Source organism: Cyclopterus lumpus, chromosome 25 (genome assembly GCF_009769545.1).
Source record: "Cyclopterus lumpus isolate fCycLum1 chromosome 25, fCycLum1.pri, whole genome shotgun sequence".
Classification (NCBI taxonomy): domain Eukaryota; kingdom Metazoa; phylum Chordata; class Actinopteri; order Perciformes; family Cyclopteridae; genus Cyclopterus; species Cyclopterus lumpus.
The window spans coordinates 10,683,642-10,709,583 of record NC_046990.1 but is presented as its reverse complement, the minus strand read 5'-3'; the positions used below and the strand labels follow the sequence as shown (position 1 = coordinate 10,709,583).

Below are 25,942 nucleotides of genomic sequence, written 5' to 3'. Positions count from 1 at the left end.
TGTGATGTCTGTAGGCTCAGTGAACATTTCGCTGTGTGTGTAATGTTTGTAGACTCAGTGAACGTTTCAGTGTGTGTTTGTGTGTGTAATGTCTGTAGACTCAGTGTGTGTGTGTGTGTAATGTCTGTAGACTCAGTGTGTGTGTAATGTCTGTAGACTCAGTGTGTGTGTGTGTAATGTCTGTAGACTCAGTGAACGTTTCACAGTGTGTGTGTGTGTGTGTGTGTATGTGTAATATCTGTAGGCTCAGTGTGTGTGTGTGTGTGTGTGTGTGTGTGATGTCTGTAGGCTCAGTGAACGTGTGTGTGTGTGTGTGTGTGTGTGTGTGTGATGTCTCTAGGCTCAGTGAACGTTTCACAGTGTGTGTGTGTGTGTGTGTGATGTCTCTAGGCTCAGTGAACGTGTGTGTGTGTGTGTGTGTGTAATGTCTGTAGGCTCAGTGAACGTTTCACAATGTGTGTGTGTGTAATGTTTGTAGACTCAGTGAACTTCTCACATTGTGTGTGTGTGTAATGTTTGTAGACTCAGTGAACTTCTCACAATGTGTGTGTGTGTAATGTTTGTAGACTCAGTGAACGTCTTACAGTGTGTGTGTGTGTGTAATGTCTGTAGGCTCAGTGAACGTTTCACAATGTGTGTGTGTGTGTAATGTTTGTAGACTCAGTGAACGTCTTACAGTGTGTGTGTGTATGTGTAATGTCTGTAGGCTCAGTGAACGTTTCACAATGTGTGTGTGTGTAATGTTTGTAGACTCAGTGAACGTCTCACATTGTGTGTGTGTGTAATGTTTGTAGACTCAGTGAACTTCTCACATTGTGTGTGTGTGTGTGTAATGTTTGTAGACTCAGTGAACGTCTCACAGTGTGTGTGTGTGTGTAATGTTTGTAGACTCAGTGAACGTCTCACTGTGTGTGTGTGTGTGTAATGTCTGTAGGCTCAGTGAACTTCTCACATTGTGTGTGTGTGTGTGTAATGTTTGTAGACTCAGTGAACGTCTCACAGTGTGTGTGTGTGTAATGTTTGTAGACTCAGTGAACGTCTCACAGTGTGTGTGTGTGTGTGTGTGTGTGTAATGTCTGTAGGCTCAGTGAACGTCTCACATTGTGTATCTTTATGATTTAAATGGCCGCTCTCCTCTGCAGTGGTTCTGTGAGACGTCCGCTCTCCACACGGAGGATCCTTTGGAGAAGCAGAAGATCTACAAGTTCAGAGGCGACCTGGCTGTGAGACGGGGACGCCATCAGGTAACTGAGCTGTCAATCATCTCAGCCGGTGTCACGGGGCAGTATTTTAATGTTTCTGTACAGCGTAACGGGACTGAGATTGATTTAAAGTGTCACTCATAATGAGGAAAGAAAACGAGAATAACCAAATTGAACAGTAAACATAAACAACGAATCCTAAATAGATAAATCAATATATGCCTGAAATGAGTGTGTGTGTGTGTGTGTATGTGTATGTGTGTGTGTAATGTTCGGTATTGCACAGGAAGCCCTGGATGCATACTCCAGCTGCCAGGAGTGGATCGCTGACAACAACCTGACCATCCGGAGGGACGTGCTGGAGGGAATGGCCCGGTGCTGCACCAAGCTGGGTCAGAGGGACCGGGCGCTGGACTTCGCCAACCTGCTGGTACATTTGTGAGCTTTTCCTCGGAGAACCGGAATTATACTCCCGTTACGGCACACTGTAAATATATAGGTATAGCATTGTTTTGGTGGACTTTATTTTTAGATCCAGGCAGCCGTTTTTTTTTTAATATTCACAAGTTGTTTGTTACTTGGTTTGTGCTCTTTATGAGCTCAGATATTAAAAGTTGTTTTTATTATTACACAAAGCTTTTTGTCAGTGTTAAGATATCCACCAATGTCGCTCATTGCAATCTGTGTTGGCAGTTGTCTCCTTAAAACACTAGCACCTGAACGCACCGTCCCTGAAGAATGTTTCAGCTACGACAAAACGTGCATTAGGTTTATTAAATGTTCTGTGACAGTCTTGCGTGAGTGAGACTAAGTATTAACGTATCCATGATCTATCTCCAGAGCAAAGAAGTGTCCAACACCTGTCACCTGACCAGCCTCCTGCTGCTCAAGGTCAGTACACACACACACGTAAAGATTTAGATTAGAAAACTTTATTAATCCCCAAAAATTGGTACAGACAGTCCATGTAAATGGTTAATGTTATTATTCAACTGAGCTTCTTTCACCAAAGGTCAGCATCTACCAGCATTTTGGGGCCGTGGGATCAAAGATGGCGGCGCTGCAGCGACTGTGTAGCCTGCTGCCCTTTAACCCCTGGCACTGGCACAGCCTCGGGCAGACGTGTCTGCAGCTGCTGGGAGACAACACCACAGGTAGGAGGTCATTTCCTGTTTTCTTTTAGCACGGATACAATTTAAAAGTAAATAATGCAGGCCAATTGTTAATTTATTCTTCTTTTTTTATGGCTATCTTGAATGAACACTCACTCACATAGCAAACGAATTGATGAGAATTCAATCATTTGTCCTCACGGTCTGATGTATTTGACTATTTTCTAGGGTCGTGTTTCCCAGAGAGGTGTGATTCATCAGAAGAGCAGAATGATGGAGGGAGTGAGGAGGAACAGCCCAATGACAACAGAATCTGGCTGAAAGCGTGCACCTGTTTCATCAGGACGAGGTACAGAGGTTTTAAAGCCAATTTACAGTATATATATATATTGTACTAGTTGAAAGAGAAGTGGGACCAGATGTTGTGTAAACATGGGTGCTCAACCTTTTGAATTTCAATGGATAAATAAGAAAAACATGATTCATAAACTCTGAATAACTCAAATGACAGATGTGTATGAAGAGTTTTAAATGCGAATCCTATTTTCTGAATGTCCCCTTAGACTCCTGTTGAGAATCCTTCGACAGCAGCAGTCCTCCTTTGTGTTGCAGCGCACGGAAACCACTCTACGAATGACAGATGAGGCGTTGCAGAGACTGAGTCCCAAAGAAACTACCCTGCAGGCGCTCACCGAGGTGAGGACTTGGCTTTGTTCACACAATCAACTTGTATGACATCAAGTCCTGAATCTCTGTCTGCTCTCCAGGTGCTGTCGGAGGACCTCATTCCAGACAAGATGAGGGAGGACTACCAGGACGGGGACAGTCTGGCCAATGTGTGTGTGCAGAGTTTCAGGGAGCGCTGGTGGAACAAGAGCCTACTGGCTGATGGACTTGATGCCCCTTGTTGAAGAACATGCTGTCTGTCTGTCTGTCTGTCTGTCTGTCTGTCTGTCTGTCTGTCTGTCTGTCTGTCTGTCTGTCTGTCTGTCTGTCTGTCTGTCTGTCTGTCTGTCTGTCTGTCTGTCTGTCTGTCTGTCTGTCTGTCTGTCTGTCTGTCTGTCTGTCTGTCTGTCTGTCTGTCTGTCTGTCTGTCTGTCTGTCTGTCTGTCTGTCTGTCTGTCTGTCTGTCTGTCTGTCTGTCTGTCTGTCTGTCTGTCTGTCTGTCTGTCTGTCTGTCTGTCTGTCTGTCTGTCTGTCTGTCTGTCTGTCTGTCTGTCTGTCTGTCTGTCTGTCTGTCTGTCTGTCTGTCTGTCTGTCTGTCTGTCTGTCTGTCTGTCTGTCTGTCTGTCTGTCTGTCTGTCTGTCTGTCTGTCTGTCTGTCTGTCTGTCTGTCTGTCTGTCTGTCTGTCTGTCTGTCTGTCTGTCTGTCTGTCTGTCTGTCTGTCTGTCTGTCTGTCTGTCTGTCTGTCTGTCTGTCTGTCTGTCTGTCTGTCTGTCTGTCTGTCTGTCTGTCTGTCTGTCTGTCTGTCTGTCTGTCTGTCTGTCTGTCTGTCTGTCTGTCTGTCTGTCTGTCTGTCTGTCTGTCTGTCTGTCTGTCTGTCTGTCTGTCTGTCTGTCTGTCTGTCTGTCTGTCTGTCTGTCTGTCTGTCTGTCTGTCTGTCTGTCTGTCTGTCTGTCTGTCTGTCTGTCTGTCTGTCTGTCTGTCTGTCTGTCTGTCTGTCTGTCTGTCTGTCTGTCTGTCTGTCTGTCTGTCTGTCTGTCTGTCTGTCTGTCTGTCTGTCTGTCTGTCTGTCTGTCTGTCTGTCTGTCTGTCTGTCTGTCTGTCTGTCTGTCTGTCTGTCTGTCTGTCTGTCTGTCTGTCTGTCTGTCTGTCTGTCTGTCTGTCTGTCTGTCTGTCTGTCTGTCTGTCTGTCTGTCTGTCTGTCTGTCTGTCTGTCTGTCTGTCTGTCTGTCTGTCTGTCTGTCTGTCTGTCTGTCTGTCTGTCTGTCTGTCTGTCTGTCTGTAAAAAAAAGATAATAATTAAACATATGCCATCTCACCTTGGATCTCTGGCTTTTTCTGTCCCCAGGGACCTGGTCAGTCTGCCCCTGTGTACAAAACAAGAAGAAACTGGTTAACTTGTTAAGCACAATGCAATATAAAGCTTGAAATGACGTCGCTTTACCTCTTCTTCATTGCTCCTCTGCCTGCATCCCATCTTCTGGAGAACAGCTTCAGCCGTGCTTAGAGACGATCAGAGGAAAAACCTGTTAGATATGATTTCATCTCTTAACTAAACTCATTAGTTTAAAATAAACACATGGCAATATTTTTTCTTAAACTACTTGAGGTGATCAGCTTCATTTTTAAGTGAAGCAATTTTGTCTGCCAAATAAATGAAGCTCTTTGTAAAGAACTGTACCTGCTTGCCACTGGCTGTGTCCCTCTCTGCAACCTGGAAGATTTCCTAAAAATAAAAATAAATATATGAATACCTCATGTATATTCTCATTATTTGAGTGTGAAAATGTGCATCAAGGTGAGTGGGCCTGGATTACCTGAGTCATCCTTCTACAGAGCTGGTCTTTGGCTCTCTGTCCTCGGGGAGTGATGTCCATTCCCCTCATCCTGATTCATATCAGCATGACCCCGGCACAAAAACATGGAGAGTTTAAGGTTTACAGCACAACTGACGAGTGCCTGCTTGATTGAAGAAGAAATTCCCATTAGTCATGGACTGAACTTATAAGGCTGTGCAAAACTGAAGTGTACAAGATGCACGTCTAAAAAAAACATTTACTTCTATGACTCTTTGCGGTGTGTACTTTGACGAGAGTGTAAAGTAACAGTGTGAATGACACGGGTGAAATTGACAAAGAAATTAAGTTACAGATAATGTCACCTAATTTATTCCTTATTGTGTATACATACATACCCGTCAGGTGCTGCTTGTGTTTGGATTGAGGCCGGACGATTTTCTGCCAGTCATGCTCCTTCCCGATGGTGGCTTCATACCGCTGTGAAACCGCCTCGAGTCCATTGTCTGCCCCGTCTTGTAAGTGGCACCGAAGAAGCTTTGGCGAGCCGGAGGTTGGGGTCTTTCAGTGCAACTCTGGGTCATCCAGTTTAGCCTTGTGTGGGACTGATGAACCCAGAGCCTCTGGAGTTGCCAGAAGGGAGCAGGGTTGGTGGCGTCTCTGGGGCTGAAGACATGTGCGTTTGTAGCCCAGACGTCGGTCCTCTTTGGTGGTCCAAGGGAACCACGGGCCAGTCTTTGCCTGCGTTTGCTGTGTTGTGGAAGTAGACTACGATGGACCTGCCAGGAAAGCCAGCAGAAACTGAGGAGAACACACACAAACACACATTATTAATAGGAGAGCCAAAAACTAGGAGTCACAAAAGTGGACACCGACTAGACGTGCCAAAATGTTAGATATACACTTAAAAGAACACCAACATTAAATGAATAATATTAATGTTTTGTGTTCATGTGCATACATACAGTAGATGTGTGTGTGTAGATGTATGAGCCAGTCAGTGATGAAAAAAGTATCTGTAATGTGACCAGTCAGCTTCTTGCCCGTCTTGGCACAATAGGTTTGTCCATCCATGCTGCGCACTGACAGTTTCCACACACATCAAGTATTCAACATGTACAAGTTTTGTTCTGGGGAAAAGCAGACATTAAAACATTCCCTGTAGGCACACGGCCAATCAACCAGAAGCTTCCAAGCGTGTGGTTCAGAGAGAATGTGCCTCACAGCCTTTCAGAAACACAACCCTACACTAGAGCTAAACATCTGGACGCCTCCAGAAGATCACAGAGCAGCTCTACATCACTGAAGATGCCCATCACTATAACTCGATCTGATCATCCACAAAATGACTCAAATATCAAAACATGATCAACACTAAAGCAGAAAGTAACGACACAGTCACTACTGGAATCTGAAACATGTCCTGTTCATCTCCAAAATACCTTTTGGGGCTGAAGACTAGTCCTGCGAGGCTAAATAGCCTTTCACAGCCTTTACCTGTGTTCAGCTTCACAGGTAGAAGTGTGGGCACAGCCTGCGCACTGTGATCGTAATGCTGCGCTCTCGCGGCTCCCAATCCTATGGTGTAGCGGCTAGCTAACGTTAAGTTAGCTAACGTTAGCTAGTGCTCCAATGATTATAGCTAAGATTACTCAAATCAACACTCACAACTGCAAACACTTCATCAGCTCACTGACCTGCTAGCGGTCTGTCTACTACACTTTGTCTAATTTGATTTACAATAGCCAAACATACACCATGCATAGCTAGCGAACGTTAGCCAAACATACACCATGTATAGCAAACGAACGTTAGCCAAACAAACACCATGTATAGCTAGCGAACGTTAGCCAAACATACACCATGCATAGCTAGCGAACGTTAGCCAAACAAGCACCATGTATAGCTAGCGAACGTTAGCCAAACATACACCATGCATAGCTAGCGAACGTTAGCCAAACAAGCACCATGTATAGCTAGCGAACGTTAGCCAAACATACACCATGCATAGCTAGCGAACGTTAGCCAAACATACACCATGTATAGCTAGCGAACGTTAGCCAAACATACACCATGTATAGCAAGCGAACGTTAGCCAAACAAACACCATGTATAGCTAGCGAACGTTAGCCAAACATACACCATGCATAGCTAGCGAACGTTAGCCAAACAAGCACCATGTATAGCTAGCGAACGTTAGCCAAACATACACCATGCATAGCTAGCGAACGTTAGCCAAACAAGCACCATGTATAGCTAGCGAACGTTAGCCAAACATACACCATGTATAGCAAGCGAACGTTAGCCAAACATACACCATGCATAGCTAGCGAACGTTAGCCAAACATACACCATGTATAGCTAGCGAACGTTAGCCAAACATACACCATGCATAGCTAGCGAACGTTAGCCAAACATACACCATGTATAGCTAGCGAACGTTAGCCAAACATACACCATGTATAGCAAGCGAACGTTAGCCAAACAAGCACCATGTATAGCAAGCGAACGTTAGCCAAACAAACACCATGTATAGCTAGCGAACGTTAGCCAAACAAGCACCATGCATAGCTAGCGAACGTTAGCCAAACATACACCATGCATAGCTAGCGAACGTTAGCCAAACATACACCATGTATAGCTAGCGAACGTTAGCCAAACAAACACCATGTATAGCAAGCGAACGTTAGCCAAACAAACACCATGTATAGCTAGCGAACGTTAGCCAAACAAGCACCATGTATAGCTAGCGAACGTTAGCCAAACATACACCATGCATAGCTAGCGAACGTTAGCCAAACAAGCACCATGTATAGCTAGCGAACGTTAGCCAAACATACACCATGTAACAGTTAGTTATAACTAAATTAGAAGATGTGTCTTTTCCCAAAAAAGAATGAAAGAAATCAAACCGTCTGTTTGTCGAACACCGTCTAGTTTCACACGATCATAAACGGTCTGCTCCTGCCAGTCAAGCAACACCTGGCCACAAGTGTCTTAGTGTTCCCCTTGATTGTATTGGGGTGTCTTAGTTGGCAGCCGCACAACGCCCCCTAGTGGTGGGAGGTAAAAAAAAAACACAAACAAAATGGCTCTTACAATCGCGGCTTTGAGAGCACTTATTCCAAAATAACACACTTTAAGTATACTTAGCATACTTTACACGTATGCCAAGATTAAATATACTTACACTTAAAGTATATTTTTAAAAATAGGTGAAAGCATGACTTTAGTATACTTTTTATATATTTGCAAAAAGTACACTTCTTTTACAGTATATTTACAGTTTAAATACATTAAAGTATATATATTTTTCACCTGGGTATGCACCGTCGGTCATTCATCACCATGGGCACAGTATCAGCCACAGCCTCTCGCCGTCAATCAGCACAATGGCTGCTTCCTCTCTGTTGCCACGGCAACGCTTAGGGACAACATTTTCTAATCTGACAAATATAAACGTGCCGTCTAATACTTTCTCTCCACCCTTTAGAGGCTGGTGTGTGTGTGTGTGTGTGTGTGTGTGTGTGTGTGTGTGTGTTTGAGTTAGAGAGGGGAGGACCCTGCAGGCCATTAGGGTCAGCCCAATAGAAGTCAGAGTGTGTTTTGGGCTACTTGGCAGCTCGCCTCGGGGCTACTTCAAAACCTAAGAGCCCTTTACCACGATGAAAAGACATTCTATCATTACAATATAAATGATTAAATACTAGCTTAAAGAGCATTTGGTGAGGGGAGACTTTATTTTCTTTTACGTCGATAATAAAATCCCCATGTACATGCGCACAGACATTTATACTAAAGTGCCTGATAGACCTCTTCAGACAGGCCTTGATTGACATCTCCGTTTTGTTGTTTTTAATTATTATCCAGCATATACCTGATCAGATGCGGAATCGGCTAATTACTGTAAACGGTACATTAACATTTTGTGAAACGTCCATCTTTTTGAGAAAATCTTTAAGCCTTTTAGGAAGAGCTAAAAAAAAAAAGTTGAGAAAAAATGCAAACGCTTTTTTTCCCCCTCCACTCAAAACACGATGCTCTGAAAATAGTTAAATCGTTTTATTAGACAACACACTAGTTTAACATAATTTCATTCATTTTACAGACTAATATTTCACATTAACAGATGAATACACGGTTTCATTGACCTGTATAATTATACTGTGTGTGTGTGTGTGTGTGTGTGTGTGTGAGGTTGAATACATGCGTCGGGTTCCAGAACACCAAAAGGTCCAAATGAGTGTATATTCCCGTCAGGTGCTGCTCGTGTTTGGCTTGAAGCCGGCCGAGTGTCTGCCAGTCATGCTCCTTCCTGATGATGGATCCACACCGCTGTGACACCGCCTCAGGCCCGTCGTCTGCCCCGTCCCGTAAGTGGCGCCGAAGAAGCTTTGGCGAGCCGGAGGTCGGGGTCTTTCAGTGCGACTCTGGGGCATCCAGTATAGCCTCGTGTGGGGCTGTAGTGTGGCTCCCGTACCGGATGGGAACAGCTTGGAGTTCAACTTGAGCTTAGGTTTAAGAAAAGATCCCGGGTTTGCCGGAAGGGTGCAGGGTCGGTGGCGTCTCTGGGGCTGATCTTGAGAAGACATGTGCGTTTGTAGCCCAGACATCGGTCCTCTTTGGTGGCTCCAAGGGAACCACGGGCCAGTCTTCGCCTGCTGTGTTGTGGAAGGAGGCCGTTCTTTGGGATAATCGGACCGAAAGTCAACTTTAAGTGAACGGGCCCATTGTCGCCATCTTGAGTCCGGACCTGCGGCGGCCATCCCCGATGGCTCCGTCAACCTGTTCCCATTCCTTTGCCAAAACAAGAGGCCTTCAGTACCCACATTATGGCACTCGAGATCAGCCTTGAAAGTTGATTGATGGCCGCCGATCCTGTGCCGGCCTTGTGCGGCGTGTCGAGGGGTCGACTCGTGAGCCCTCGCGTTCTTCTCGGACGTCGCGTTGATAAGCCGATACTGAACGTGTGAGACGTGGGTCAGCCTGAGAGGGTTTGAGTGACTCCGGATCGGGGTCTGATTCTTCACCAGAGGTTCCACATTTCTTTGTGCGCCGTGCTGTGTGAGGACTTCGCCCACAGGTTGAACCTCGAGAGGTTCTTCATGCGTTGGTGTACCACTGCCTCCTCGGTGGAGAGGCCGAGCATCCAGACAGTCAGGTTTTTGAGCGTCTTGTTTCCGAACTTCGTGGCACGTCGTTCTCGTCGGGCTTAATCTCGACTCGTTGGCATCGGCGTTCGCTTTTTGAGCCGCGTGACGAGGAAGAGTGCGAGGCACAGTGATAAAAGTCACAAAGCTGGGGATGGGCTTCGAGCTGGAGTACAGCCTGAGGAATTCCTCGTGGAAAGGTACGACCGCGCTGCCCTTTACAAGAACAACTAGACTACGATGGACCTGCCAGGACAGCCAGCAGAAACTGAGGAGAACACACACACACACACACATTATTAGACGTGCCAATATGTTAGATATACACTTAGAAGAACGCCAACATTAATTTAACAAGACTAGCTTTTTGTGTTCATGTGCATACATACAGTGGATGTGTGTGTGTACCTGTATGAGCCGGTCAGCGCCTCGGTCCAGTCAGTGATGATAAAAGTCTCTGTAATGTGACCAGTCAGCTTCCTGCCCGTCTTGGCACAATAGGTTTGTCCATCCACACTGCGCACTGACAGTTTCTACACACACACACACACTTATCACTCAAGTCCATGTTTCAACCCAAACTGTCTCTGGGTGACAGAAAGGAGAGATTAAATGTTTTAGAACTTCTTTACGGAACGATCAAGGGACTTCACATACATCTATATTTAGAAAGATTCGTATTGGTGGAATAAGACTATTTAATGGCCACTTGTACCATTATATCCATTTGACAACAACTGAATGCAGTCAAGTTCAGAGAGGAAGAGGAAGAGGAAGAGGAACAGACTCACGGGGAAGCTTTTGCTGTCGAGTTTGAGGTTCTGCCACATGCTGACGAACAGGTTCAGGTTGAGATGATCCAGCAGCAGATGGACAGACACATTCCTCTTCCTGCTCGCCTCCAGAAGATCACAGAGCAGCTCTACATCACTGAAGCTGCCCATCACTATGGCCAGGGCCTACACACACACACACACACACACACACACACACTAAAGCTGTCAATCACTACTGCAAAGACCTGTACAGACAGATATCACTCATTGGGTCTCACTTTTCAGCACGCAAGATCCAATACCAATATTTTTAGTCTTCTCTTACGTGTACAGGCATGCATGTCTTTTTACGTACAGACACACACACACACACACTAAAGCTGTCAATCACTATAGAAAAAGACCTGTACAGACAGATATCACACACACACACACCTTTCCAGCTTTTCTGATGAACTCTCTGACCAGATCTTTCATGCTGGCTGACCTGGAGTCAGACTGCAAATAAACCTCAACGTTGGGCTCACCCAGGACCGCATCAGTCCGCTTCACATCTGGAAAAAGGGACAAACGGATAATCAAAGAGATGGATTGTTTGCCATGAAATTGGTGCTGATGTACAAACATTCTTACAGGATGCATCAAGAGTAAAACAACCAGAAGGTTAAGCTGTGGTATAAGAGAACTATTTCTTGGAAAAGACTTCGTAATACTCAAACCTGCTCGAGGAGGATCACCGTCTGTGGACACTGCAGGACATCGTGTGGCAGACTGGGACTCAGCTGACGAGCTCTCCAACTCTTCATCGCCATCATCAGCTGCACCAGGATCAGCTAGAAAAACAACACCTAATGAATCAATCTCGGGTTACATTTAAATTGTTTTAAATTAAAGAAAACAATGGGAAGATGCGCTGCGACCTGCGTCCCTCCCGTGCTCCAGGATGTAAGTCTTCTCCAGCGCCGACAGAAAGTCCACTTCTCCCTCGGCGCTCAGCACCTTGCGGTAGCCCTCCAGGCCCCGGCTCAGCAGGGAGTCCACCGCCAGGCGGGCGCTCTCGTTGTGGCTCAAGTCCAAAGCCGGTCTGCAGGCCGTGGCGTCGTGGCGAGAGGAGGAAGGGACGCGCACGTCTTGAACCCGCCGCCTCGCCTTCCCCCGGGGCTCGGACCTCCTGTACAGCAGCACGGACACGCCGCTGGTGTCCATGGGCTCGGCAAGAGGTGTAATATCTCAACAGAAAATGATGCTCCACACGCAGAGAGAAGGGGGTGGAGCCGCCCCCGCTTGGGGCGAGACGGTTTTACGAGTGACAGCTAATGTTATGAAAGAAGATGTGTAAATGTCACAAATATTGATTCATAGCTAAAGTTCTTGGCAGCATGAGGGAGATTTTTAAAGTATTTTTTTGTGGTTGAGAGTGACGGAACAGAAAGTGATCGACTTATTTCCCCCCCCCCTAAGATGGATAAATGATGGGCGGAGGGGAAGAAAGGAATGAGTGACAGGCATGGGGATGGCTGTCATGTCCGCTCATGTCAAACAACACCTGGATGATTATAGGACCAACACCTGAGGCAGACGGTTCCAGTCACACCCAGTGAGGAGGCAAAAACAATAACACTTCAGATCTCTGCCTGAAAATATACATATATATATATATATATATATATATATATATATATATATATATATATATATATAGCCTATTGTCTTGACAAGCAGACACATAATACAATATTCCATTTACAGGAAACGGTAGCTCTTTTTCTGCATTCGGGTGTATAAGTCACTGTTCTCATTCATTTTAAAAATACCAAAAAAAAGACTTGTAGCATAATGCATGTATATTTATAATTTTTTTTTTTTAAAAAGGCACAATGAGAGAGAAGGATTTTTTAAAAAACATTTTATCCAAACCAAGTTTTAAATAAGACGAATCATGTAAAATTCATTGAAATAAAAATGTAACAATGAGGAAAAGACTTTGTACACGTGAACTGGAAGGTAGTACGATAAAAAGGCAGAGAGATTATGGTCTGTAGTACCGTTACGAGACGTTAGTTACTTGCATCGCATTGTCCCGTGAGCACACAGAGTGACGTTCACCGGCTCCAGACGGACTGCGATGATACGACATTGGACTTTTTTTACGGCCGTGGCCATCGTCCGAGGCGTTTGTGGTCACTGGGACACGGAGGGGACGCCCTCTCTGGCTCGGTCCAACATCTTCTGCCTCCGCTCTCGGATTTCCTTCAGCAGTTGTCTCTCGCTGCTGTCCAGCTGGGCCCGGCCTCGGTCCAGGGAAACTGTCGGGGGAAAAAAGAAAGAAAGAAGGACATACGGTTTATTTATTTATTGTGTGCTACTGTTCTGATTTGCATTTAGTTTTATAAGCAATGACTCCTCAAAGGATACAAACAAAAGCCGTCGGTATCTTTGCTTTTTGAGAATACACTTTTAAAGTTTATCCAACTGTAAAACAAGGAATCCCTTCCTGCCCGCTTGTAACTCACGTTGTAGTGTATAACTTTATGGTTCTTAAGTAAATGTTTGCATGGTTTTTTCTTCTTCTTTCCATTGCGCAACAATTTCTGGTTTGGGGGACCGTTGTGTAGCTACATGTCTGTCCGAGGTGGAGCTTTGAATTCTACGATGCTGAATAGTTTCATGAATAATAAATAATGCATCATATTTTAAATCGTTATATCTTTTGAGATATTTCTAAAATGTAGTACCGTCATGTTGTCCTCTGAAGTGTACAGCAAGTACTTATGGTCATGCAGCTGAGTTACAAGTTTGTTGGGGGCCTTTGTGAGGTTTTTTTTAGGGTATAATAAGTTTGAATAGTAACACAATTAAATGTATTTTTCCACATCTGAACATTTTCATAAATCTATAGATGTTAGGGGCTCTTTTAGTTGGGGGCCCCGGGCTCAGTTTGCCTGCCTTAACCCAACGGCTAAACCTTGGGTGTGTGACGCAACCCCTGTACGTCACGGCAGGTGCATTGAACCCCAAAGGAAGCGCAGTGCTGCGTGTGAAGGCGTCCGTGTGAACGGTTCTCTGGAACGCCGCGGGCCAAGGCCTCCCCGGCTCGTTCTGACCGGGCACGCTTTTCAGAAAACGTCGTCTCGTATCCACAACGACTTACAGTTGGTGGCGGTGCTTTCTGAAGGCGAGCTGCTGTTCAGACACACCGTGTTGGTTTCCGCCTGCTTCGCGGAGGAGGGGGCAGATTTGGTTCCCACATAAACAGCAGCGGTGGCGCCGGGTCTTTGGACAAGTCCTGTGGTGGAACAGAGCGATCTCATCCCCGTCCGTCTCTGGCCGTCCGGCACTAAGCAAACAACAAGATATTAGACCCAGGATGCAAAGGACAGGTCGGCACAAACAAAACGGGTGGAGTTATACCTGCGGCTGCCTGTTGCTGCTCCTGTAACTGGGCTCTGGACCTCATTACGTCATCCCACTGCAAAACAACAGCTTATTTTTCCACCCCCCAGAGCATAACGTATGTCGTAGTAAATCAAACCCATCATGTTCGTGGTTGGCTCACCTTCCTCCCCGCCACATCTCTCATGGTGTCGGCCAGTCTCCCCTCCTCTGCCAGGGTTTGCCTGTGAAGCTCTTTCAGCTTCTCCCTCTTCCTCTCCTGCTCGGCATCGACCTGCTGCAGGCGTTGCGCCACCTCTCTCTGCCAGTGCGACTCCAAGTCCAGCTGGCACGCCTCCGCCAAGGACTCCTCCAGCGCCTGTGTGTGTGTGTGTGTTGAGGGAGAGAAAGTTAGAGGGTCACTGGTCACTAGTTTGTGTGCTCCTTGTAAAGTCAGACAAAGTGCATCCAGATTGCGGTGCCGACATGTGGAGTGTGCCGCTCACCTGCATGTTTGTCTCTGCGCATTGTAGCAACTCCGTGTAGCTCCGGTCCTCCTCGTCTGCCCTCCTCGTCCTCATCTCCGTCTCCTCCTCGACCTCCCGTCCCGTGCGCTCCTGCTCCTTAAACATGTTCTAAGGGAAATGGTCATGGGGAAAAAAATTAAAACTAATTAACACTTCAAGGAGGTGGAAAGGGATGTTATTTACATGGTGGGCATTATATAAACAATATTTATTGTGTGATACTTCTCAGTGCCTCAACATGTGGTTCAGATTTAAGAGACTCGTCGTTTAAAGGGATGGAGAAATTAAACAAAAAGAGGATGCTGAGAGAGGAGGGAGGGTTTAATGCAAGCAGTCTGTCACCTGCTCAAGTCGTCTCCTCTGAGCCTCCAGCTCCATCTGTCGGACTTCTAGATCCTGGACCGCTGCAGCCGTTTCTCGCTCCCGGAGATCCATCTGTTGCACAACGTAAAGGTTAGTGTTAGTTACTCCACGACAGATTCTTTGGTAGAAGGTAACAAATAGAGACGAGCCTGTTAAATCATGACAACCTGTTCTCAGCAGAAACAGACTAGTTCAAACCTTTCTACTGATCTCCTGGTCTAGTCGTTGGACCTGCGAGGCTCTCAGGTCCTGTTGGTGTTTGAGGAAACGTCTTTTCGTTGCATCCAGCAGCTGCAACTCCTTCACCTTCAGCTCTCTCTTCATGGCTGTCAACCTGCAGAGGACAGAGTCGTGCCAGCAACCCATTCTGCTCAATAACATTGTCCTTTTTTTCCTCCCCTCCCGCAACTTAACAATGAGAGGCGTGCATCTCACTTTGACCTCTGCTCTGTTAATTTCTCCTCTTCTTGTGCCAGGATGTTTCTGCGCTGTTCCTCTGCCTTCTGCAGCAGCTCCTGGTTTCAAAAATCAATCAAAAGTATTGAATTCACGTAACTTACATTCTAGGCTTGCGTTTCACATACAAATAAATAACTATTTGACAGCGTCGCAACACATTCTATGCTTTAAAAGTATTATGAAAAACAATATCTACCTGTTGTGCAAAATAGGCCTCCTCTTCAGCCTGGCGACGCACAAAATCTGTGCGCAGAGCCGACACCTCCTGCCTGAGTAACAAAGACAATTCACACGCTGCATAATTTCTCACGAATCCCTTAAATATTAAATATAACACCGTCAATGCACTATGGTTAATTTCACCTCTCGCGGAGATACTCCAACTCCTGCAGTCGTATCTTCTCCCTCTCTCGGCTCTGGTATTCCACGATGAATTCGGGGTAGTGGTTGAAGACGGGGTACTGGCCCTCGGTCAGCGGCGTCATGTCAGAGAGCATATTCCTGGGATGGATGTCTGCTGGTGTGCCGCCCGTGAGTCGGTAAGCTTCTTTTATCATGGCTCCCAAATCCAGGTTGTTACGGTGGTGAAAGAAATACTGAAAGGAAAGGAGGAGAAATCAAATTTGATGGAGCAGGTTGAGAAAGAAACAATTACTGACCTAATAAGACTTACCTCAAAGTCCTGTTTCTGGGAGCAGCGCAGCAGAGGCTCACGGCAGCAGGTGATGTAGGCCACACAGGCCATGAGCAGGAAAGACGGATGGTTGGAGAAGATGTTGTCAAAGAGTTTAAGCCACTCGTCACGGGTCAAAACCTCAGAGAACAAGGTCTCCAGCAGGGGCCACACATAGAGCTGAGAGAGATATAGAGACGCACAATAAAAATCTCTCCATCTGGATGTGAAACTGAGAGTCTGGAGATCCACGACAGCCGTCTGACCACCCCGTGTACTGCGGTTACCTGTGACGTGATGCCGCAGTCCACCAGATGCTGCAGGAGCTCCTTGTCGTGATGAGCCAGAACGTTCTCCGCCATGCTCAGGATGTTCAGAGGAGGGTTGGGGAAGTACTCAAACCAATGTTGACCCCAATTCACTGTGCAACCAAACAGCCAATATTCAATATTCAAGAGACTGGTAATACCAGTACTTTAAAATGTGTGTTGTGTATATTTTATACATTTTAATAATGTTGTGTTTCCTGGGGAAATAACCATGAAGTACCTATAACACTGGCCACCACCTCAAAGCAGAGCATTGGGTTGTTCTGGAAGAGCTTGACAAAGGGGAAGGCTACTAGGGGAAGGTACTCCACCTCTCCAAAGATGGCTGCCCAGTGAGCCAAGGCAGACAAAACCCTGTTGAGGAGAGGAGGGACCAAATGACGAAAAGTGATCACAAAAATTAAAAAATTCAGCAGAAAGAAGAAAGTACTTACCTCTGTAGTCCCCTCTGTAACTTGTGGCTCTTGATGGGGTATTTATCATGCATGGTGAGGTAGGCCGAATGCAGGCCTTTATCGGTCAGACTGCTGTACGCTGCATGGTTCTCTGGGAGACGCAACAAAGACCGCCACACAAACATCCTGCAATGTGGACACCAAAGGCACACAAAAGCGTTCAAAGTTGACATGCACTTGTCAGTCATCACACACACATGCATGTGAAAGTACTCTTTACCTGTATTTAGCAGGATACTCTCCAAATTCCTTGAGCAGAGCCACCAGTCTCTTCTTATTTAGACCAGCAGGCAGTTCATTCTATTGATGGAAACAAAAGGGTAATTACACACTTTAGTCTACTTTGTCGAGTCAGAGGCAATAATAAATAAAACATTGTATTAAGACATGTGTGTGTGTGTGTGTGTGTGTTGCTCCCACCTCTTTATCCTCAGCTGTGCACACAGCAGGGGGTCTAAGTGTCTTCCCATGCGTACGCCTACCCAACCTCTTGGCTTGTCTCTGAACGACCTCTGACCTGACCTGGACCTTTAGGTGAGACAAGTGAACAGCTCCACCGCCAGAGACTACTGCCACCTTGGAGGGAGGAGGCTGGATGAGGGACACACACACACACAATATGAATACACATACAGATCAATTAATATCAACAAATGAGAAAGCTCTTGAACCTTGTACACCTTTGCACCGTCACCTGGTTTAATTCCTGTGTGAGACTCTGAACCCTGTAGACATTTATGCTGCCATTATCCATGGTGGCCACGACGTGTCTGCCGTTAGGGCTGACCGTCACCGTGGAGATGGCGTCTTCGTGGGAACCCATGTGGAAAAGCAGCTTGCAAGTGTGAATGTTGATGAAGCGCATAACGCCGTCCTGACTCAATACGCCCAGTGTCTACAGAGACGAAACAAAGGCTCAAACTCAGAGGGGTACAAAAGCATGTCAAACATATGCAAACGGAGATACGGAAGCCGCCTATAGGCTCGTTGACGTGCACAGGTAAGCAGGCGAGCGTATGTCTATAGCAGGAGCACAGAGGAGACGAGAGAGAAGCCCTGTAGTCCGTGTACCTGACTGGCTCCTCCGTCAAAACTGTCGGGCAGGAATTCAAGCTGTCGGACGGTCCGGACCTGCGTGGGCATCTGAATCACCCGAATCAGCTGCTTGCTGTCCAGACACCACAGGTGCAGCAGGTTGGAGCGGCCCCCAGCGGCAAGGCTCTTCCCGTCCCTGCCAACGCAAGTCTGGTATCAGCTTTTTTTTTTTTTGGCGAAGCCGTCTGATCCACGTTTACGTAACCAACGAGCTAGTTAGCGGTCGTAATGCAGGACCACCCACCGTGTAACGGCGAAGGCCTTGTAGGAGATTTGGGGTCCGCAGTCGGGGACTGGGAGCTGGTATTTGCAGAACAGCGTGTCGCTCTCCCAAGCAAAGATGGAGTCATCGCTGAAACAGCTGAGAATGGTGTTACTGAGAGGCAGGAAAAACACCTGCAAAACAAACAACAGGGTAGAATGACAACGTCGAGAAGAAAGAACTAATTTAGGGCATACCATAAATGTACCAGATCTATCCTGGAGTATCAATAGCTTGAAATCAACCACAAACCTAAATCCCTATCTAACACGTCGTCAGTCCTTCATGCTGTGGCCAAACAACAATGTGTAAATGTTTACCCTCTGAATGCCAACAGCCTGTCGGATGTTGAGCTTCCTCTTCCTCTGGAAGGTGTCCAGGTCCCAGAGCTGAGCCATGTCCAGGGACGTGGTGATGGCGTAGCGCCCCGAGCTGTGGACCGAGATGGACGAAACTGCCCCCTCGTGACCCCGCATCCAACTGACCAGCTGCTTTGTGTCTGAAAAGGAAGAACCCAACAATACCAAGTGTCATTAAAAACTAACTTGTTTGGGGGGGGGGAAAGTCCTGAGAACTTAAAAAACAAGAGGACATCCCGATACCTTTGTCAAAGCACTTGATGGTGTAGTCGGCCAGAGCCACAAGGAACTCTGTGGTCCTGCGAAGGCTGAATGCCAGAGCAGTGCAGGCCTGGCCCGTCTTCTGCACCAGACGAAACCTGCCCCAAGAAAGAAAGGATGAAAAGAGAGCATCAACGTAAAAAAAAAAGAATATGAGTAGGAATGAATAGGAAATGTGGGCTCAATAACGACAGCAAGTCAACCACGATATTCTGGAATGTCATAATTTCCAAGTAGAAAATAATATTCATATAAATATAATACAAGTGGTAAATAAACACTATATTGGGATTTTTGAGCACACCTGTTTCTACTGAGGTCAAATACATAGATGTTGCCATGGTGATCTCCAGCCAGGAAGGAGTCTCCCGTGGTGTCAAAGGCCACGTGGAGGAAGCGCACCGTCTTGGCGTGCTGAGCAGTGCGGACCACTGTCACGAGCACACTGAGGAAGACGACATTACGCATTTAAAAGTATAAATACACTGTGCAATTAGAGCTATTCTGTCTGTATATGTTATACTGACAGAATATTATTTATTATATATGTTTGCACTGTACCCTATGCAGCTGTAATACTAATAAATGATTCATTCAACACGTTTAAATACAAGTATACAAGTATAAATACACTGTGCAATTAAAGCTATTTTGTCTGTATATGTTATACAGACATAATATTATTTATTATATATATATATATATATATATATATATATATGTTTGCACTGTACCCTATGCTGCTTTAATACTAATAAATGAATCATTCAACACGTTTCATTAAAACGCGGCTGCTCTCTAGTGGTTACAATACACTGAAAAAGTGTCCAACAACAACAACAACAACAACAACACGCATTTGAAGAGAACCACTGGGGAATAAACTGTAACGTCCCAGTGGATGCAACTACGTGCAGTTCACGCGTGCACGAGTGCAACACGTGTGAACAGGTGGTGGTGCGCACGGCAGGTGAAGCACCAGGTGCTCGCGACACCGGTCTAGACGTAACGTTAGTCACCCTTTGCCCGGCGCTGGTTTCCGATGCCAGACTTTCCCCTCTTCTTTGTTTCCGATGTCCGTCACGTCCATTTCAAAAGACGTCTTCGGACACCACGAGAGTGCGCGTACAACCCGGAAGAGCGTCCGTTACTCCTCCGTGACGTAACGCCGTTGCCTTAGTAACGCGGCGAGCTAACGGCTAATCTCTTAAAAGAGCAGTCGCTCGGTCGCGTTAATGTTTAGTTTTCGGTTCCGTGTTCCGCTTGTTTTAAGGACGGTTATGTTGGCGCCCACAACTGACGTACAGGTAAACAGAGGAGTGCATGCTGGGAGTTGTAGTTCGAAACTATTTTCTATTTTTACAAACTACAACTTTTTAAAACTAAAAATTACTAAATCATGACGCGAGACCTGCAGAGAATATTATTTGTAAACTGAAAGTGACGTCCGATAAACGTCATTTCCGGTTGCTGGCTAGCCCCCAGATTGGGCAAGTGGGAATCGTTGCATGTCACTCAGGAAGTACAAAACCCCAAAATGTTGGTGGGGGATAATAGAAATGCATCCGGTTCTAACATTCATCCTTCAAATTAAGAGCATGATATACAAAAAAGTCATCAAAATGAATGTCATTCTGTAAATAACTAGAAAGATAAATAACTCTACAAACCTGCAACTTGTAAAAAATAATGTAGGCGTGTCATTGATATCGCTTGCTTATTAATCCCCTGTGTAATAGACTTTGATAAGAATGGGGTAAAAAAAGAAGCCCAAAGACAAATTTGAACAACATCAATAAACCTTGCACCGCTTTCACTTGATATACTTTATATACACGTTGCATTCATTTCATCTTCATTTCCTTTATTATTTAAATGTCTTTAATTTAATATGTCCTGCTCTGCTATTCTCTTGTATTGTATATATTGTAACCATGCTATCTATCTAGCTATCTTCTGTTTTACTTTGAAGGATTTAACCGGATGTGCTTGTTCTGACCTAAGTACCTTTATAGGCTAGCCGCCTGTGATTAGCCACGTCATGTAAAGTTAGCAGTGGAGCACTTCTGATAAAAGAAAAGACAAAAAGCAGCGAGGGGTCGCGGTATTCGCTCAGTTGTAAAGAGCAGCTATTGTTTCTCGTTTAGAAGTCGGCGGTGATCATATGGAAAGATGTCAGATGTCGGGGACTGGTTCCGAAGCATCCCTCTCATCACCCGGTCCTGGTTTGCTGCTTCGATTGCAGTTCCCTTGATTGGAAAACTAGGATTGATTGATTTCAGGAACCTCATGCTGTTTCCAGAGCTGGTCTTAACTCGATTTCACGTGAGTGTCTGTTGTCCCCTGTGTGTAACGGAGTCGCTGTTAAAGGCTGTGTGTGTGTTCTGGATGTGCTCGGTTAGCTAGCGAGTGGCTATCGGGGCTCACCGAGCAGCAGGCCCGTGTTGCGTGACAGCCAATCAGAGGAGGCCTGGGTTGTGTGACAGCCAATCAGAGGGCGAGACGCAGGAGGTTAGGACTTCCTGCTGCTGTCAACATGCTACTTAATTTAGCAACACCGAGGCGAGGTGTAAATATCACACCAGGGCAAAAAAAAAGAAAAGAAAAGTATTTTAATGGCCAGAGATGATAAAGTAGGCGAGGTGTTGACGATTCTGTTTTTAGTGGAATATAATAACTTGAGTTTCAGGTACTGTTTAAACCACAAGGTGGAGAAAGTAATTAGGACTCGTCGTAAATGGACCTTCCTGCAATAAAACGAGCCCTTCAGGCAGCGAGTTTACTACTTCACAGAGTGTCTGTTGATGCAACGTTAGGGTGTGGAGCCTGACAGTCCTGCCTCAGGGCCAAAACACCCTCCTGAAAACTACACTGAAGTACCGCACACATGTGCAAGTTGTGTCCTACATTTATTTATTTTATAGTGACTGGTTACTTAGAATAACATGTTATTACCTGTAGTCAGTTTATACTAAATTATGCATTGCTATATCACACTGCAGAGCGTTACCTACAATAAGCTCCAACTTCAGTAAAATGCTACTTCCAAATTAACACGTAACAATAACCCATTTAATATAACACATATACACCATTTTATACTTGCATGCTACACTTGCAAACAATATAGCGGCATTACTGCTCATTTCTATTGATTTTCAATATGTCTTTCTGTTAGTACTTCTGTACTAATGTAATATTTTTCCAAATTCAAATGCTATAGCTTTAAATCAGAAGACGTGGACAACGTCAGTAAATAATAAGATACTCTATTAGAAATTCATATTTTGGTTAGAGACTGAGTTAGGATGACATGATTGTAATGAATGCTGAATCTTTAAAAGGTGTCTTTTCATTTAATTGATCAAATTGCTAAAATCTAGTCAAGGAAATTACTAAATAAATAAAAAATGCTCATCACAGTGTGAGCTCAAGGTGACATTTTCAAATGTATTGTTTTGTGCAACATTGAATATGAGCTCATGTTAAATGAAAGGAAAGCAACACATTCTCAGATCTGTTTGGCGTTCTTGTTGGATTCAACAGCTGAAAAGATTCGCCAAATATCGACATTTTCTGCGAGTGACCGATCAACTAGATAACCGCTCTAATTTTTTAGGTGTACTAAAATAAAGTTAATGTATAAATAAAGGTGGTGGACTTCTATTAGACGAATGTCTCTCTTCTGTTTGTTTCAGCTCTGGAGACCAGTGACCGCCACCTTGTTTTTCCCAATAACCCCGAATACTGGATTTCTGTACCTGGTCAACCTGTATTTCCTCTACCACTACTCCAGTCGGTTAGAGACAGGTGAGACCACACACACGCACACACACACACACACACACACAATGCACCGTTTGCCACGCTAATCCTATTCTTGGTATTGTTTTCCAGGGGCGTTTGATGGCAGACCGGCAGACTACATCTTCATGCTCTTCTTCAACTGGATCTGCATTGTTGTATCTTTTTGTCTGGATTACAAAATACCAAAACCCTCAAAGTCTGTTTTTCACTCCACCGTTGATCCTCTCTCTCGGCTGCCTTCGCTGCTCCTCTGCGTTTCTCTCTCATCTGTCTTTCTCTGCAACCCCCTTTCTTTCTCTCTCTCTCTCTTTCTCTCCATCTCTCTGCAGCACTGTGCCATGTCAGAGTGGCTCTGTGCCAGTGGCCCGGTGTCAGTCTACCCCTGCAGAGCAGAGAGAAACCTAATCTAGGTCACATGCAGCCCGTGTCTCTACACTCTTCTTCAGCTTTTCACTGACTGTTTTTGTTTTTGTTGTATGAGACAAATTTGGAGGGCAAACTCCTGTTCTCCTTAAACCTGATCATAGTGTGTGTGTAGCTTCAGGCAAATTGTGGGAACGGGTGAATTTAAAAAGTCAGGTGTGGGAGGTTAGGTTTGCTCAAAGGCAGGTGACAGTCGGGCAGTGTGGGGGATTTGGGCGCCAGCTGCTCTAATCTTAAGGCTCCAGCTGTGTTGTTTTGAGCCACGGGGGGTTGTTGTCCTTGACTCTGGCTATAGATAACTGGGCTGCTGATGAACATGCGGGTAAGAATCCTCCACGTTCAGTATTTATGCCACAACACATCACGATGACGAGGGTTTTTAAAACTTTAAAAAATGTCTCCCATATCTTAACATTGAGTTTAATTATGAATTTAAAACGGATCTTTAGTCATTTTTTTTCCCATCCATATGGGCAGAGCAACATTTCTAACACATTTTCTCCCATAATCAGGACATTGTAATTATTGTTATTAATTATTATTATCTCATAAAAACATGCACATCCCTGCTGTATTATATAGAGAAATTGTTTGCAATTATCACTCGAGATCGTAGGAGTGTTTCTTAATGCAGCATCGCCACTCAAACAAGGCTGACTCGTAGAATATTTTTTTACATTTAGGTAAATTTATGTTTCACCTCGTCACAAAATGAAGACTGAAATCCAGCTCTTCAAAACTATATATATATATATATATATATATATATATATATATATATATATATATATATATATATATATATATCGTGCTGTGTCGCACATTCACTTGTTGTTGTTGTTCCTCAGCTGCTGATGATCCCTCTGATCATGTCGGTGCTCTACATCTGGGCTCAGTTCAACAAAGACACGGTCGTGTCCTTCTGGTTCGGGACGCGATTCAAGGTACCGAGATCACAGTAATATCGGAGCACATAAAATAGCCTGTTTTGAATGTTATTGACCACATTATCTTATGTAATTCCAATGTTCATATCAATAATATTTCCTATTATTCTGTCCTAGGCACATTATCTACCTTGGGTCATTCTGGTTTTCAACTTCATCATCGGAGGCTCGTGAGTAACTTACTTTCTTTTAATTGGTTGAATCAAAGATGGCGTTGAATAGTTTAAAGTCAAATGCACTATAAATGTAACTTCAATGTGTTTTATATTAATAAGGAAGCGTCTTCTATATTCTGTCAGTAGGTTTGATTTAATCCTTCTCTTATTGTGCAGGTTTGTGAATGAACTAACGGGGAACCTGGTGGGTCACCTCTACTTCTTCCTCATGTTCAAGTACCCCATGGACCTGGGAGGACGCACCTTCCTCTCCACACCAGAGTTCTTGTAAGTTACACTAAAGTTAAGATTACGACCCAAAACTGTTGTCACTGTCCATTGGCTGTGCCAAGCTTCCTGTTCCTCTTGAAACCATCTGTTCACTTAAACAAAGAAACGGTAGTTTGCAAGTATTTAAAAAAATATATATATATTTGCGTAGACCTGGATGAGAGAACAGGAAATGTGTTTAGTCACCCGTGCACGGTGACGCATGACGAGAGCCTCAAGTTGGACGAACCGCTGCAGACGACCTAAAAAACAGACGTTTAAATTGTCAAATCCAATGTCATCAGTTTTAAAGGCCACATTTGAATGCCCCCCCCCCCCTCACCATTTGCACATCTCTCTCTCTCTAGATATCGGTTCTTCCCCAACAGGAGGGGAGGCGTGTCAGGCTTTGGAGTCCCCCCCACCAGACCAGCTGCCCAGGAGCAGGGGGGGGGTGGTGGTGGGGGAGGAGGAAGAGGAGGACGTCACACCTGGGGCGAAGGCTTCCGCCTGGGGGGTGAATGAGCAAAGAGAAGAGAGAGAGCTCCCCCCAGACCCCCCAGCCGCAGCCCTCTTTTTGCTCCCAATAACAAATGGCGCTGATGTTTTGGGTTAAAATTCTTGCCTCCTACTTTAAAAATGTAATTCACAACTAATGTTTTAAAGGCTCCAAGGAGGACGCACGCATTTTAACCCAGAAAGCGCCGCCCAGCAGGACTCTGGCCATCGGCTCCAGTAACCAACCAGCTCTATTACTGCTGCGGGTGTCAATCTGAAGAAATAAATATTATTATTTTTTTTAAAGATACTTAAGCTTCCCATTCTCTTATTCCCCCCCCATTTTTCTCGACACCCTTCCACTGGACTGTCAAGACGTTGCAGCTGCACACTAGCTCACTGTTAACATTGACTCGTGTTCTCTTCTCCCCCCCCCCCCCCCCCCCCTCTGTGATGCCATATCAGATTACATTGTAATTAACAGATTGGGAGGGTGCTCTCAGCTGAACATGGGCAACGCTATTTAGAGCTCTGTCTCCAGGTCAGATTTTTACATGGGTGTAAAATGTTGTTCAGCTTCTGTGGCACAGACCTGATCTTCTGTCTTTGAGATCTGATCTTGACCACAATAAAAAGGTGAAGATGGGATTTTTGCTATTTTTGTAAATACAACAGTTGAAAAGCGAGTCAGTGTGTAATTATGGTTCCATCCGCGGCTGGTTGAGAATCCCAGTGACTGTACAGTGTGTACAATTAGGGCTCAACTATTATTTTACACATCAATTAACTGCCAATTCTGTTTTTGTTGGTCATGAATCACTTGTTCTATAAATGGTGAAAAGGCTTTTCTTGTTTGGTACACGTCCTAAATATAAATACTGTAGTGTGTGTGTGTGTGTGTATTGTAGTCAAAACACCTGCCAAGTTCAACCAAACCCAGGTATACGGTTGTAGAACGCTAAGGTGACCTGATGAGCAGAGTCCTCA

The 25,942-nt window shown here is 45.1% G+C and overlaps 4 protein-coding genes and 1 long non-coding RNA gene across 12 annotated transcripts in view; 2 read left to right on the top strand and 3 right to left on the bottom strand.

Moving 5' to 3' along the window:
- The window catches only part of zgc:101716 (uncharacterized protein LOC492784 homolog), a 4,602-nt gene extending 1,339 nt beyond the window's left edge, over positions 1–3,263 (top strand). The window contains exons 2-8 of the mRNA XM_034528983.1: positions 1,143–1,244; positions 1,489–1,632; positions 2,043–2,093; positions 2,215–2,356; positions 2,543–2,663; positions 2,878–3,010; positions 3,082–3,263. Of these exons, the coding sequence (XP_034384874.1) occupies positions 1,143–1,244; positions 1,489–1,632; positions 2,043–2,093; positions 2,215–2,356; positions 2,543–2,663; positions 2,878–3,010; positions 3,082–3,225 (837 nt within the window). The 3' untranslated portion in view covers positions 3,226–3,263. The remainder of the gene's footprint in view (positions 1–1,142; positions 1,245–1,488; positions 1,633–2,042; positions 2,094–2,214; positions 2,357–2,542; positions 2,664–2,877; positions 3,011–3,081) is intronic.
- LOC117728193 lies at positions 2,119–8,192 on the bottom strand. Of its 7 annotated transcripts, none has more exons than XR_004609104.1 (9): positions 8,093–8,192; positions 7,687–7,827; positions 5,173–5,575; positions 4,796–4,937; positions 4,660–4,704; positions 4,423–4,480; positions 4,298–4,345; positions 2,475–3,217; positions 2,119–2,337 (listed from the first exon to the last, which is right to left on the bottom strand). It is a non-coding gene; the product is annotated as an uncharacterized LOC117728193 (long non-coding RNA). The 7 variants fall into 7 exon arrangements; XR_004609105.1 differs by having other exon boundaries at positions 2,119–2,334; XR_004609106.1 differs by having other exon boundaries at positions 2,119–2,334; positions 2,516–3,217.
- Positions 8,193–8,889: 697 nt separating this feature from the next.
- Positions 8,890–12,235, bottom strand: LOC117728211 (protein FAM83A-like). The gene is made up of 6 exons (XM_034529007.1): positions 11,621–12,235; positions 11,420–11,533; positions 11,136–11,254; positions 10,716–10,883; positions 10,333–10,457; positions 8,890–10,192 (listed from the first exon to the last, which is right to left on the bottom strand). The coding sequence occupies exons 1-6, from the start codon at positions 11,904–11,906 to the stop codon at positions 9,031–9,033; spliced, it is 1,974 nt and encodes a 657-aa protein (XP_034384898.1). The 5' UTR covers positions 11,907–12,235; the 3' UTR covers positions 8,890–9,030.
- Positions 12,236–12,589: 354 nt separating this feature from the next.
- tbc1d31 (TBC1 domain family, member 31) lies at positions 12,590–20,428 on the bottom strand. Of its 2 annotated transcripts, XM_034528999.1 has the most exons (23): positions 19,875–20,428; positions 19,160–19,300; positions 18,838–18,953; positions 18,556–18,734; positions 18,218–18,369; positions 17,950–18,109; positions 17,573–17,773; positions 17,299–17,469; positions 17,099–17,178; positions 16,858–17,004; positions 16,644–16,777; positions 16,382–16,515; positions 16,095–16,274; positions 15,785–16,017; positions 15,618–15,690; positions 15,398–15,477; positions 15,161–15,296; positions 14,942–15,034; positions 14,579–14,707; positions 14,257–14,451; positions 14,112–14,169; positions 13,852–14,037; positions 12,590–13,006 (listed from the first exon to the last, which is right to left on the bottom strand). In XM_034528999.1, exons 1-23 carry the CDS (start codon positions 19,943–19,945, stop codon positions 12,882–12,884), a joined length of 3,174 nt encoding a protein of 1,057 aa, XP_034384890.1. In that variant the 5' UTR covers positions 19,946–20,428; the 3' UTR covers positions 12,590–12,881. The 2 variants fall into 2 exon arrangements, with proteins under 2 accessions (XP_034384890.1, XP_034384891.1); XM_034529000.1 differs by lacking the exon at positions 19,875–20,428 and having other exon boundaries at positions 18,218–18,334; positions 19,160–19,296.
- Positions 20,429–20,850: 422 nt separating this feature from the next.
- On the top strand, positions 20,851–25,799 carry derl1 (derlin 1). The gene is made up of 8 exons (XM_034529009.1): positions 20,851–21,180; positions 22,554–22,665; positions 22,753–22,817; positions 23,381–23,407; positions 23,934–24,029; positions 24,150–24,202; positions 24,365–24,475; positions 24,826–25,799. Exons 1-8 carry the CDS (start codon positions 21,028–21,030, stop codon positions 24,980–24,982), a joined length of 774 nt encoding a protein of 257 aa, XP_034384900.1. The 5' UTR covers positions 20,851–21,027; the 3' UTR covers positions 24,983–25,799.
- The last annotated feature ends 143 nt before the right edge of the window (positions 25,800–25,942 follow it).

Coding starts and splice junctions, on each gene's coding strand:
- LOC117728211 (XM_034529007.1), bottom strand. CDS start 11,906: ATGGACACCAGCGGCGTGTCCGTGCTGCTGTACAGGAGGTCCGAGCCC. Junction 11,255..11,419: donor CGGTGATCCTCCTCGAGCAG/GTTTGAGTATTA, acceptor CCCTTTTTCCAG/ATGTGAAGCGGACTGATGCG. Junction 10,193..10,332: donor GCGCTGACCGGCTCATACAG/GTACACACACAC, acceptor TGTTCTCCTCAG/TTTCTGCTGGCTGTCCTGGC.
- tbc1d31 (XM_034528999.1), bottom strand. CDS start 19,945: ATGGACGTGACGGACATCGGAAACAAAGAAGAGGGGAAAGTCTGGCAT. Junction 17,470..17,572: donor TCACACAGGAATTAAACCAG/GTGACGGTGCAA, acceptor TCCCTCATCCAG/CCTCCTCCCTCCAAGGTGGC. Junction 14,708..14,941: donor AGAGGAGACGACTTGAGCAG/GTGACAGACTGC, acceptor CATTTCCCTTAG/AACATGTTTAAGGAGCAGGA.
- derl1 (XM_034529009.1), top strand. CDS start 21,028: ATGTCAGATGTCGGGGACTGGTTCCGAAGCATCCCTCTCATCACCCGG. Junction 24,030..24,149: donor GGTTCGGGACGCGATTCAAG/GTACCGAGATCA, acceptor ATTCTGTCCTAG/GCACATTATCTACCTTGGGT. Junction 24,476..24,825: donor CTCTCCACACCAGAGTTCTT/GTAAGTTACACT, acceptor CTCTCTCTCTAG/ATATCGGTTCTTCCCCAACA.